Below are 14,105 nucleotides of genomic sequence, written 5' to 3' on the forward strand. Positions count from 1 at the left end.
TCAAGGGATAATGTCACAATTTATTCAATTCCCTGAAATGTTTCATCATCAGTATATATATATATATACCTGACAGTATAGACACAACTTCTTCCGTGTGTCTGTAATAGGAAAGTGAAAAAGAACAGATATCAATGGGGTCAGTGTTGTACATGTAACTCAATCAATCCCGAATGCTACACATCAGTCTCATCAAAAGTAAGCATTATCATTAAAAAGTGACAGTGAATGTCTCTGAACAGTTTTGAATCACCGCTTGTCACCTCTATATGGAAAGAAGACTTGAGTTTACAGGTCTCATATCTAAGCCATTTTGTTGAAACCTCAGAGCTGAAATGTGGAGCTAATAGATATAACACTACAGGCACAACTGTGTAGGTAGGTGTAGTTGATGAGGATCAGATCATGTGGACCGTAACCCTATCAATCCTGGGTATTACACATAGGGACATCACACATTTCCCAACGTGTATTTGAATCTATTGTGTAACACCATAAATACCCCGACCGGGTTGGGTCTCGGCAATAGTTAGCAGATCCTGTGACGGTCTGGGGTGTGTCAAATCCTAGGATGGAGAACTTGAAGTCTTCCTTGCTGCCGTGAGTTTGTGGAGTCTGAGAATCCCATCGCTGGCAGACCTTGCCGTTTATGGTTGTTGATAAAGTTCCAGTGTACAACGCCCTTCCAGCAGGTGCCGTCCAGCAGGATGATACTGTCAAGGAACATGAATCAGTTGATAAATACCAATTATCAACCAGCTGAAGTAGTAGTAGTAGTAGTAGTAGTAGTAGTAGTAGTAGTAGTAGTAGTAGTAGTAGTAGTAGTAGTAGTAGTAGTAGTAGCTTCAGCACTAGTGATAAAATAACGAAAGATCAGTAGTAACGAGTGAGTTACTTCCAGCCATATGTCGTCGGTCTGTAAGTGAACGAGTCTGGACCAGACAATCCAGTGATCAACAACATGAGCATCGATCTGCGCGGTTAGGAACCGGTGACATGTGTCAACCAAGTCAGCGAGCCTGACCACCCGATCCCGTTAGTCGCCTCTTACGACAAGCAATGTCGCCTTTTATGGCAAGCATGGGTTGCTGAAGGTCTATTCTACCCCTGGACCTTCAGGGGTCATCTGTAGTAGCTGTGTGAGGAACACAAGTAGCAGTAGTCACGGGAGTAGTAGTAGTAGTAGTTGTGGTCACAGTAATATATTTCGTAGTAATGGCAAACGTCATGGTAGTTGGTGTAGTAGTCGTAATCATGGAAGTAGTAGTAGTAGTAGTAGTAGTAGTAGTAGTAGTAGTAGTTGCAGTACTAGTTGCTATGGTAGTAGTAGTAGTACTAATAACCGGACCAATGTGCAGTCGTGATTATTGGACGAAACCGAGCAAGTGAAATTGAGGAGGACACACCGTAATTTTACAGTCTAGTGAAGTTCAAGACGTTTTCATTTTGACATTAAACTAAACATCCTTACTGTTGACACACTTCACGTTGACCATGGTCCATTGCCCATCCTTCTGACACAAGCTCATCATCTGTTGACCAGGGTATATGCTGAGAAACCCTTTCTTGCATCTGTAGTTGGCAATGGCATGGAGACCTGTAGAACTGTAGACAACGTCTGTGCCTTCTGGGGGAGCGGGAGAACCACAATCTACACTCGACTCCGACGTCAGGTTGGCTGTTGAGTGAATAAACATAAACAAATTTGCGAAAGGCCCCAGCTGCTTTTGACAATGAGGATCTATTATGATTATCGAAAGGAGCACAATTCGTTCACACTAATAGCTCAGAGCAAGATATATATATATATATGAATCCACAATGAGGGATCAGGTAACACCAATGTCTTTCTCCAATGTTCAGCACATCCATTACGCATTGAAACTCATATCGGACGCATAAAGTGTGAAGACATTCAAGGGTAAAGATGAGAAAGTGTGAGTGTTCACGAGTGTGGTGAGAGTGAAAAAGAGTGAGTGAGTGTGTGGTGATGGGCTCGGGTTCTAGTGTGTGTGAATATGGGTGTAGGAGTGCGTGTGTGTATGCGCGCATTGAGGTGGGAGTGCGTGTAAGCGTGTGTTTGTGTGTGGGGTGGGGGGGTGGGGGGTGGGAGGGGGTATAGAGGCGTGTGTGTAGGGGTGCACGTGTGGTAGTTGTTATTATTTCATGTAGCAAGTGAAATCTAAAGAGACTGCTTGTGAAGAAATATACACATTCCTAGCAAAGTGAAGTCTTGCTCGTGTGCCAGAAACTGGTTAAGACTCCATAGTCAAATGAATGGAATCGGTTATACAATAACTACACGAAATGCCTGTAGAGAACTACGATTATGAGTTCGTTAGGACCATACTTGACTGTTTAACTAGAAACATATTTCTGGCAATTTCACTTTACACGACCAAGCTCCCTGTTTCTCCCATGACTCCATCCGCTAGTCCCACATGACTCTCGTCCCCACCACGCGGGCTTTCAGCATATCAGAGGCAAGTGCAGATTAGATAAGTAGGTAAGTCGGTTAAACGATGGATTACCTAGTGCTGTGCCATGTAACTGAACTAGGACCGATCATCAATGCTATTTGAGAAAGGATTACCTACCGACATTGTTCTCGAGGTCCTTCACACGCTTGGCCAGGTAGGTTGCTTTGCTTTCTGAAAATATCATTTGCAATTACTTCCTCTGGATTTGAACTGAAACCAGAGCCTAAGAGCAAGTTTACTGAATATGTATTCAAGCTAAATGTGAAAATGTATTCAATAGGTGTCAGCTCACGAGTAACGCGAATTAAATGTTTACACGTGATCACAGATAAATTCTACAACACTGTATAAACCAACTCACTGACAACACGAAGAAAATATGTACTCAAGCATTAAAGGCACAATGTCACATCTTTTTGGATAATTGAAACTTTGAGGCGAACAACTTCCCGAAAGAGAACACTTGCCATATATAGACAAAACAATTGCTCCGTATATCCGATGTTGGTGTAAATTGATTTCAGTCACAAGTTGTGCGTAGGATATTCTTAAAGAGCGCTCAAACGGGCATTACTCTCAGGGGTTTGCTTACAATAACGTTCGGGTAGTAGAGGGCGTTGCAGTAATTCATTCTAAAGTTTGAATTGAATATTGTAATCTAATTACATATTTTTCAAAATAAATCACATGGGGCTGATGGTATTATTGAGAGAAATGTATCGTGTATGTTTAGAGAAATGTCATGTGATATAGTGCCTTTAATAATCTCATTTACATATCTCTTGCGAAACTAATTTCGAAAAGAAAGCACTCAGCCACATCGTTTTTTGATATTGGGTAAACAGGTCTGCAAACCAATGGCTGACATTCTAGATCATAAACCAGGAAACAAAACAAAGTAGGAAGAGTATATGTTGGGTAACGAGGTGACGAGGTAACGGCTGCTACACACTTACCACTGTCTATGTCCGTGTTCTCACAAGTCTCTTCCCTGGAAGCCAGAAATTGATCCACGGATATCTTAAATGCGTCGTAGTTGACCAGTACCCGACAGTAGTCACTGGACTTGTTGGCACGTCCACAAGGAAACAGTAAGACTACACACAGACAAAGTCGGAGGACCATGTTGTCGACGGAGACTTCACACAGTGTATCTCATCAGAGAGGATGTGTGCTCTGGTTTGGTAACCTTGCCTTTATAGGCTCATTTGACAAAACGCTGACATAGAATATGTATATGACAGCACCTCTTGAAAATCAATGAGTTGTTGTACTTGAGTGAAGTAAAATATTTGAACGGCCCCCTCATGTATTCTTCTCCTCATGGTGCACACCCCCACTTGCACACCACTTCTCTACCACTTCTACACCCATGGTGTTCTACTTATTTATCACTTGTATTGTCATTGGCTAGCATTTCAACACAAGCAGATCACAGTTAAAGGTCTGTGGTCCTGGTCTAAATGTCACCTTTCTTGAGTATGACGTTTCAATGCAGATTTGAATACTTCTTGAACCATTCAGTCCTTGCCCATGACTTTAATGGATGACGTTATCGGTACAGGTTAAAGATTTTCACATGTTCGTTGATCAGATCTGCGTGAATGGTGTTCATTGTCTTTAGCTGCCTGTCGTAAGAGGCGACTAAGGTAGTCAGATGCGCTCACCTGGTTGATGCGTGTCATCGTTCCCTTATGAACTTGTCTTGCGCTGACGGAAACGTGCTGGAACGGATGTGGATAGGTCAAAGCCCGTGTTGACCCTTGCCTCTGATACCGGTTCTATGTTATTGTAATGTTTCTTGGACATACGTAGAGTTCGGTTGCCAATCCCGGGCGGAACTCAACCCCAAACATATTCCACAAAATGTACATTCAATATGCATCACTAGCCATTTTCTGATGCTGTGCAAGGTCGATGTTTTGCCTTCCTCGTCTTCCTGTCTTCACATGTGTCCAACTGACCTCTGAAGTGTCACCGTCATCCTTAGAACGTTTCATAGTCAGTATTAACCATTAGAAAGCGAAAAGACCTCGAACAGTTCCCAGGCACTTACCAGCGTGTTTGTTATATTTTTCCGCGTGCGTATCCCAGACATTTCCGCTAATTTGTAATCTATATTGTGGCTACCGTTACGGTACTTGATACAGTGAAGCTCATATCATTTCATTGATCATGTGATTTTGAAAATACAGTTTCATCCTGGAGTGAAAGACGCAGCGTACTTTACCAGTTCTTCCTTACTAGATCCTGCCTTTGTTATTGCTCTTTTCGAATGAGACGATTTGAGTTTCGTTGGTTTGTCGCACTCTGCAATATTTGTACAAGAGACATATTGACTTGTCCGTCCCCTGGCAAGTTCTGTTCCACATCAGCATTTCATCAAATGTATTATAATGGCGTTTGCGTTTCACTTTTTTTTTGTATTGAATATATGACATTCCCATGATTATTACATGTGTAAAATAACGTCATTCTGAAAACGGCGATATGGCAACAACTGAAACTGAACAACCAATTTTGTCGTAGCAGTCAAAATGTGAATATAAAATATTTAAACACCTACTTTCATCTTCCCTGTCTTTTTCAAGTTTGTCGACACGCTTTGCCAAGTTTGAAAAGGCGGGTTCTTCATGGGAATGGCGGATCCTGGTGTTTCTAAAACCGAAAATATGCATCGTGATATTGATATCTTGGTGATATTTGAAAAAAAGTTTGTCCATATGTCTGGCCTTATTAACAAGGTCAGTAACGAATAATATATGACGCCGATCCTCAAACAAAGTAGCTAAAACATTCTCATGCATAAAGTTTTACTTTTTTCACAATAACGGAGAATATAAGATTAAACTGTCGAATGAGTACGCCGGCCATATCTTACCTAGAATGAGTCCCCCTCTCCTGGGAAACCTACTGGTCGGTCTCCATGAGGATGGTGCCTGCAACTTTACAGACACTCCAGGTATGTCAAAGGCAAACGCCCATCCAGTGGCCAGGAGCACATAGACCAATGTCTTCTCCGTGTCTTCAGAAATCGACAGAAAGCGAAAAAGGTCATTGACATATTAATACCGTTCACCATAACGTGACAGGTTAGATTTATGAAAACGTGTTAAAACACTCTCTCTGTGAACAACCAAAAGTGTAACCGAAGATAACATTAGCTTGCCATTCAATGTTGTAATTCTGTCGTTGTTGGCTTTGTTCATATTTACAGCAACCAGTTTGAATTCCCACTGAAAGCTGGTCACCCAGTAGTATTAGTTCTTGACATGCAATGATAAATATCTCTTGTTTATCTTCAAGGCTGTGTAGTATGTATGCGTTGCCAACTTTAACAGAACAATGACCTGCATGGTTGATCTATTCAGCCAGGCTACAGTCTGTGTGATATTGTGATTATTAATGCATGGCTTAAGACGATATTGGTACTTTCTGGTGAGAAGAAGATTCAGCTTCGATTTAGTTGTTTAAAACGAATATTACTCTTAGATTAGGGTTTAAATGTATGTTTTCCTCTTGCACGAGCCGTGGGTTTGCCAAATGGTCTTATCAAAAGTGTTGTCATTTATGGATCGATTTTGTAAGCCGTCGTCATAAAGCTGGAATATTGCTGAATGTGTCTTTAAAAAGAGACGCAAACACATTAAAAGTTGTGCTCTAGCCACAACAGTTTCTATGATTCCAACCATAATTATGATTTGTATTCGTCAATTACTATAAGTAATAATGATACAAGATGTACAACGAAAGGAGCACTGATAACCAGTTGTTGTGTTTTCTATGGGAGAGTTAACTTAAAGAAGAAAGGTCACAAATAATATGTGATGCGAGATCTGGAGGAAGTAAATATCCAGTAACACAAACCCTCTCGATGATGACATGATGAGTATGTACAGATTATGTTCAACAATCCGTTGTGACTTTTTTTAATACTCCCTCTTTTAAAACAAACAACACGTATGTGAGATAAATAAAAGAGTAAGAAATATACGCTATGTCAGATTAAAAATATATCTTAAGCAAAACGTTTATTTACTTACCTACTGACGTTTTCACCTGCTGCGTACTTTGAACAAAACCCTGTATCTTTAGGGAATTCGGCGTTAGTGGCCCATACTCGATCAGTCCCCTCTAGGACAACGTATGTTTAATTATTTTTTATTCACTTCAGTTGGATGCAAAAAAAAAGATTCTCAGAGTCTTCAAGTCAATGAGAACATACTTAGAAAACCACACTTTCATTATTTTCGAAGAAATAACATTTGCAATTTGATACACATCTTTTAAACTGATCTATAGATACTAAATCTGAGTTTCAAAACCTTTATCTTCATTACATATGTGTGGTGTTTGGCCAGTAATACATGATTGAGTAGGTTGTTGCTATTGCAGCAAATATAATATCCATCATAGAAAGTGCCTATGTTCTTTTTAATAGTCCATTAACGAGATTGATGAATTGTTTCCAAAACAGTCTGATAGTTAGACATTCAATACATGATACATATTCTCACTTACTGAACCACGTAAGAAACAGAAATCAACCAGTTTGATTTTACGTAACGATCCCTTTTTCTTTAAATGGCTTTATATATAAATATTTACATGAAAAACTCTAGGAGTTTAGGGTCCCTGTTACATTGTCGGTATTGTAGAAATGTGGTCTTCCAGTATAAATGATCATTCAATTCACTGTCCAGTTGATGACATACTTTGGGAAAATTATTTTCCGATATGAAATTGATAATCTTGAACCTTTACTGGGGTTGTTCAAATCATTCCATACGGAACATATTGTCAGTGTTGATGTTATTGGATGTCTTATTGTGACCATTATTAATGTGACCATTTTGGGGGATACTAAGCAGAACATTAATTAGATCAAATTTTTGCTTTAAATTCTGAAAATGTAAGGAGATCGTAGCCATTACATGATCAACAGCATGAGCATTGGAAACCGATGACGTGTCAAACAAGTCAGCGAGTCTGACCACCCGATACCGTTAGTCGCCTCTTACGACAAGCATAGTCGCCTTTTATGACAAGCATGGGTTGCTGAAGGCCTATTCTACCCCGAATCTTCACGAGTCATCTATGACTACAGAGGAAAACAATAAAATTATAACTAATTACAATGCCAGAACCTCTCAGTCACGTGTTTTCCTTTTTCAAGGACCAGTTATAACATTTGACCCGACCTCACGTTGCAAACAATGCACTGCAATAAGGTACATTTGACACTCAGTGGTTTCAGTTTATGAATGTGTTGGTGCCACAAGAAGAATAACACGTACAAGATGGAGGTTGGTATGAAACAAATGTATTTCTTACACTTTGCTGATCAATTACAAATACTGTTCATGTTCCTTGTTGAGATCTGTTATTGCTGCGATGGTGATATTCCGTGCGACGAAACATGTAACATACCACCGGGAAGTATTATTTAGTTAAGTTGTCAAATATTCAGACTGGGAGATGTCAAGTCTGACGCACTTGCCCACTGCCCACTGTCTCTTACTGCAGATGTTGTTCAGGTGTGAGTTGAAGTAGATTCTGAACCACCACGCCCATTTAATTGAAACAACACAGTAAAGTGAAACAGAACGTATGCCACTGTGTTTAATTTCATAGTTTGTTGAAAAAAGTATTAAAGATTAACGTTCCTTGAAACTATGTTATTGATTCAATGGCGATTTCTTTGTGACTAACGCGCAGCATGTGGCCATTTAGTTGAGAGGTCGGATCTTCATGGAGGAGGATGTTATGCCTGACAAACCATCCCATCGAGGTCTCTCACTGTACATTCTGTTCAGGTGTGAGTAGTAACAGGACTTGAACCACCACGCCCCTTTATACTTCACCGCACAGTTGTTCGAGTTTGTATCCAGATCCAGATTTTTTGCACTGAATCGGATGTTGTTGTGATACAACATCTTGTCTCCTGAAAATACACCAGCATATTTCTAACTATTATTTCAACACTCCATTGTATTTGATCCTGTTTTGTACTGGCTCAGTGTTTAACAACGCTCTGTGAGTGTATTAGAGACAGAAGAATATCGCAAATAGCATTACACGGTGTCAATGAGTGTTGTGTACAAACGGATTTCTGATTTCAGTCGACGTATTATAATTATGAAGTTAAATGGAACAATGATATAATGAACATAGAAAGAATGCATGAAGTTTTGACACAAACACAAATGAATATTTTCAACATACCAGCTGTGCCTGAATAGTTTCCTATGAAAAGTGTGTAAAACTCCGACATGCTGCCCAGATGGAAGCTGTTGTACTCGGCATAGAAATGACTTCCCGTGTTGTTCACCAGGTCGATCCTCAGTGCGTAGGTTTTCTGTTTCGTCAGTCTGTGTATGTTCTCATTACCTGAAATATGACCACAGCGTGCATTTTCACGAAGTCCATGAGACCCCAATTACACACCGAATAAGATGAAAACTCAACCATCATTGATACTAAAGTGGCATGCCCCTGTCAAGGAGATCAGTGAACGAGTACAGCAAAACAGTTTACGTAGCAGTCTTTTAGTAACACTAGATTGGTCTCCCTGACTTACATCAATTGTTCCATTTTGGCGAATCAGTTCCTCGTGTACATGTGACCAGCAGGAATGTCTGACTGTTGGAATCCCTACTCATACCCCAACATACACGTGTTTTCTACAAGAACTGTTTACAATTCTTATATATCTATAACAGCTTTCTTTTTCGAAATTCGTTTACAGCAGAAACTTAGCTATCTGTTTGCCCTCATATGAAATGTATACTTATCTGTGTTAAACATACTTTCCATACTAGTGTGTGTAGCAGAAACACCATATTGGTCGGGGTGTTCATAGGGCTAGTTTCCTTTTCTTTTATACAGAGTCAAAAAAGGAACTTCACATTCTTTCTTCAGGGCACGGTGAAAAAAAGAGATGGTAAGATGGTTAAACTGTTATTATTTCATTGCTGAGATCTGTGTGATGTACTCGATACATTGACAGTGCCACAATCAGTATCATTAGGATACACCGCCGTTCCAAAACACGGGTATACAGAAGAATACAAAAGTCACAAGAACACAAATTCGAAATTTCTCAGTTCAATATTGTGTATGGCCGCCCACGCATTCAGCACTGCCAAGCAACGTCTCCTCATCGACTGCCTGATGCTTGTGAACACGTGGTTGGGGATTCTGTGCCATTGCTCTTGCAAGACAGCGCCAAGTTCCTGCAAATTCTGGGGTTGGTTCCTAAACCCACGAAGTCTTCTAACAAGAGCATCCCAAACGTGCTCTATAAGCTGAAGGTCAGGGGACCCCGGTGGCCAGTCCATGACGTTGATTCCAGCGTTTGGAAGGAAATTTCGCGTCAACATCGCGGTATGCGGCCAAGCCTTATCATACCAGAACTGTAGACCTGGACCATGAGCCGCCATGAAAGGAACGTGTTCAGGAGTGAGCACCTGGTCGCGGTAAGCAGCAGCTGTGAGGTTTCAACGGATGACCAGAAGTCGGGAACGGTTGTTCCCACGGAAAGCTCCCCACACCATGCAACTTCCGCCCCCGAACTTGTGTCAACTTCCTGTACACAACATTGGGCATACCGTTCAATACGTCGTCTTCAGACTCTAAGCCTGCCGTCCGCGAATCTGAGGGTAAACCTGGATTCATCGCTAAAGACGACTCGATACCAATTTCTATGGGTCCATCGGAGGTGACGTTGGGCCCACAGCAGACGTTGACGTTGACGAAATGGTGTCACTATTGGCCCACGATATCGACGTCGAGAATGGAGATTGGCAGCCCGCAACCGATTTGGAATGGTCTCATAGGACAGTCGACCTCTAAACATCTCAGCTCTGGTTCGTGTAGCCGGAAGAAATCTGTCACGGAGGTGACGTAGGACGACTTGACGGTCTTCTGCTCGTGACGTCACACGTGGACGACCCGATCTTGGGTAATTGTTGTAGACGACATCGCAAGTCATACACAGTCCTACGACTGCGTTCCATTGCTCTTGCGACGTCAATAACTGATCTTCCCGCTCAACGTTCACGTTGCACATTTGACAATCGTGGCATTTAAAGTACCGTTAGAACTGTGGTTTAAAAGTTGGGTTTCTTTTCAATTCTTGAGGCCATTGCAAGCACGTGCAAATGAAGAAAACGTCGATGCGAGGATCACGTGATCGACTGCACGTGCAAAACCTAATTTGGCACTAACGTCATTCGCACAACGAATGGGTGGATTTGAGTGGGGTTTGTTAACGATCTTCTAGAGTCGATAGATAGGGATCCCATTTTGGATGCATAGATGTATAATCAGAGAAAAATATTCATCATTTTGTGAAGTTTCTTTTTTTGACTCAGTATACATCTATTTCAAAAGCCTTCTTTTTCAGTGGTCACCCTGAGTTTCATCAGCTTTTCCTACACGAGGAATCCAGTCCATGTACAAGGCGACGTCTAAAAAGGTCTGGCTGTTCACATGCACAATGAGAATATTCATCTCTGAGGACTGTTTTAGCACTCCTTTAGTTACCTCTTCAGTATTACAAACCAAGATATAACAGACCCAGAGCAAAGACGCACGTTGCCAAATGCCACGGATATAGGAAATAATCATGGTTCTAAGAAGGAATTGATGTTTGTACGAACCAAGCCAAAACTCTCGGGTGAGGTTTCCAAATCCGTCCATGTATTCAAACCAGGTTCGATTAAAATCTTCTGATCCATCCAGTCTCCTTTGAAACACCTGTACATTGAAATTCAATGTCACATTGCGCAAATATTGAGATTATGACACATTGACATTACCATTAAACGCTGAAGGAAGAATTGTCATGCTGCAGATATTGTCTGGAACTTACCAGCCATCCTCCGCCATGTTGAGTCATGTCACAGTAGGCCAGAAATGAGCCCTTCCCATCTGTTGGTTTGATTCGGTAAACTCCGTCCTCAGCTTCGGGAAACTCGTCCAGGATGCTGCTACAATCTGTTCAATGTGAAGTGTATTTGGGGATATCCGGTAATGTCTCATTTATATAATGCTACTTTCAGTTTCAACATATATCCACCGCCTTGAATAGTGAATGCTGAGTTCGAATGCTGCCTTAATTTACATATTGACAATGACATAGACGTTAAATCCTCAAACCATTTATTACTTTAAAGATACGTTTCCCATAATGGATTTGTCATCACTGGTATCAAATACACATTTGACTGAAACGACAGGTATTGCGACAGCGGGAGCCGATATTCTCAGAAAAGTTAATTCAGTGTTGGTAGACATTTAGATGGAAAAAATACGTAGATACACGGTTTACCCAAATGAGTCGTGGATATTACAGAATATCCAATGCGTGCAATCACACAGAAACACGGTGCACGGTACGTTGTAAGAATTCGAGAAACCTGTATGTCATTTTACTGGGACATTGCAACCTTCATCATACAACTTAAGAGTGAGAGTCATATAACGCTCCATAAATTTTATACTCAAAGAGCACGTGCGGCAACACCTAGAACACGAACTGGAAATGTATTTTAAGTTCCCGAAACAAGAGAGAGTGGGTAAAATTGCTCTTTACTGTAGCTTACTGTGCAGCACACAAAGATTATGACATGTTGGAGATGAGTAATTTGAACAACCTTTGAGTACTTTGAACCAGTGGTTGAAAAGCATCGGATTTGGTTTGTCAGAAGACAAAACTAACAGGGCTTCAAAGTCAACAGTGCCGCAGCTTTCTATCCTACTCAGTACTCACCACTGCGCGTGTCCGTGTTCCCACAGGTTTCATCCCTGGAAGCCAGGAAGTTATCCATGGATGTCTTGAAAGTGTCGTAGTTGTCCAGAACCTGACAGTAGTCACCGGATATGTTAGCATATCCACAAGCAGCATGCAGCACCACACACAGACAGAGACGGAACACCATGCTGTTTTGACAGAGTCTTTTCTTCGTGGACTGAATGTCATCCGAGTGAACGTGTGCTTTGAGTGTGGAGTACTATATATTTATAGGCATGCTTCACGGTTAATAGAAATACTCTGCACTTATAACAGGAATATGACTCATGCGATGGTAACTCTGGTGGTGTTTATATGCTGCATTACACGCCGATAGGTACTTGTACATTCAACTGCCAAACAGAACCAAGTCAAGTGGACCTCCCCTATAACTGAATTAGGTCATCATCCCGGTCCCCTCTGGTATCCTTCTCCTCGTGGTGAACACACTTGTCTTCCACTTATCTAACTCCAAATGTCTAACATTTGAGTAATACTTGTATAAGCATTGTCTACGGTTTGACAAAATGATTAAAGGTTGGGTGTCCTAATTTAAAATTCATCAGTTAAGAAATATCCGAACGTTGGAATTTTATGCATACTATGCATGTGTACATGTTTTTCCAAGGACACTTCTGAACCCAGAGTATTGGTCTTATTGATGGTTTGCATACATTTCTGTGCTTGTGAGTGTTGTTGTTATTTTGTCAGTATAGATGAATCTGCAAGTGGAGTGTTTGTCTTGTACATGTTACTGAGTTAGAGTGTTTAAGTCATGTCAACACTGAAGCCAAAATCTCATCGTGTTCACTTTCGTAAACAGTAACTACAACCAGCTTCTCAAAATGTTCACCGCTCCGTCTGTCCACAGAAATGATGACAACTGATGTAGATTCCAGTGTATATTACCTTGCCTATCCCCATGGTGTGTGACGTCGAGAATGCACACCAGGAGAAAAGCCTAGGTTACGAATTTGCCAACTTTTGTCATCGGTAAAGCACAACTAGACGGTTCTCTTTTCAAATACCTGTAGTCAGTTTTGAAGCGTACATACTGATACACATATGAAACCTGCTGGGTGCGTATGCTTATATATGTATGGAGAAGTGTGTGGTTTCACATGAATTCAATGTAAATAAGATGTATACATTACCTGACGTCGAGAATGGAGCCCGGCAAAGTGTCTGGAAATCTTGTCACAGTTGAACATGTCTTCTGCTTCGCAATGTGCAGCAACGTTCTCAACACCAGTAATCCTTTATGACTGTTCATTATAACAGTCTGCTCATTGTGGGACTAAAAACGTAATGCATTAAAAATGTACCTATCAAGTGTATATGTATGCAGAAATGTGAGTGGTCATATCATACAAATGAAAAGTAAGTTGCAATGCCAATGTACGTAAAAGAGCGTGTGCTCCGAAATGTCCGTGCAAGCGATCTGATGACGTTATAAAAGACTTCATGTAAGGAGGTGTCCGTCCATGTGTTGATCAAAATACCGTACGGGGTCAAAATTCGCCGTAGACAGTAACGGACCTGCACACGTAACACAACATAATATATTAACTCACTCACAGGTGTACTCTACTTCCCAAATAACAGCTTGCACTGAAAATATTCAAACACTTTGTTTCAGGTTAGTGGGTTTTTTTTTTTTTTGAGACAACAAACTGCAGAACACTTTCAAATTTTACAATTAAAATAAGAATAATAAATATAATTTATTAGAATTCTGTTCAGTGTTTGCCTTTTTAACATTTTATGTGCAATGTGTTGGTTGCGAGAAATCTGAAAGATCTCTTTTCCCTTGTGAGGGGCCATCTGAT

The 14,105-nt window shown here is 40.9% G+C and overlaps 2 protein-coding genes across 2 annotated transcripts; both read right to left on the reverse strand.

Annotated features, from left to right (window-relative positions):
* LOC137288002 (uncharacterized) lies at positions 1 to 3,649 on the reverse strand. The gene is made up of 4 exons (XM_067820366.1): positions 3,437 to 3,649; positions 2,598 to 2,651; positions 1,472 to 1,678; positions 1 to 713 (listed from the first exon to the last, which is right to left on the reverse strand). The coding sequence occupies exons 1-4, from the start codon at positions 3,603 to 3,605 to the stop codon at positions 424 to 426; spliced, it is 720 nt and encodes a 239-aa protein (XP_067676467.1). The 5' UTR covers positions 3,606 to 3,649; the 3' UTR covers positions 1 to 423.
* A 4,137-nt stretch (positions 3,650 to 7,786) lies between these two features.
* Positions 7,787 to 12,573, reverse strand: LOC137287916 (fibrinogen-like protein A). The gene is made up of 5 exons (XM_067820293.1): positions 12,256 to 12,573; positions 11,356 to 11,480; positions 11,144 to 11,240; positions 8,706 to 8,870; positions 7,787 to 8,424 (listed from the first exon to the last, which is right to left on the reverse strand). The coding sequence occupies exons 1-5, from the start codon at positions 12,422 to 12,424 to the stop codon at positions 8,210 to 8,212; spliced, it is 771 nt and encodes a 256-aa protein (XP_067676394.1). The 5' UTR covers positions 12,425 to 12,573; the 3' UTR covers positions 7,787 to 8,209.
* Positions 12,574 to 14,105: the final 1,532 nt, after the last annotated feature.

This window comes from Haliotis asinina, chromosome 1, assembly GCF_037392515.1.
Source record: "Haliotis asinina isolate JCU_RB_2024 chromosome 1, JCU_Hal_asi_v2, whole genome shotgun sequence".
In the NCBI taxonomy this organism is placed as follows: Eukaryota; Metazoa; Mollusca; class Gastropoda; order Lepetellida; family Haliotidae; genus Haliotis; species Haliotis asinina.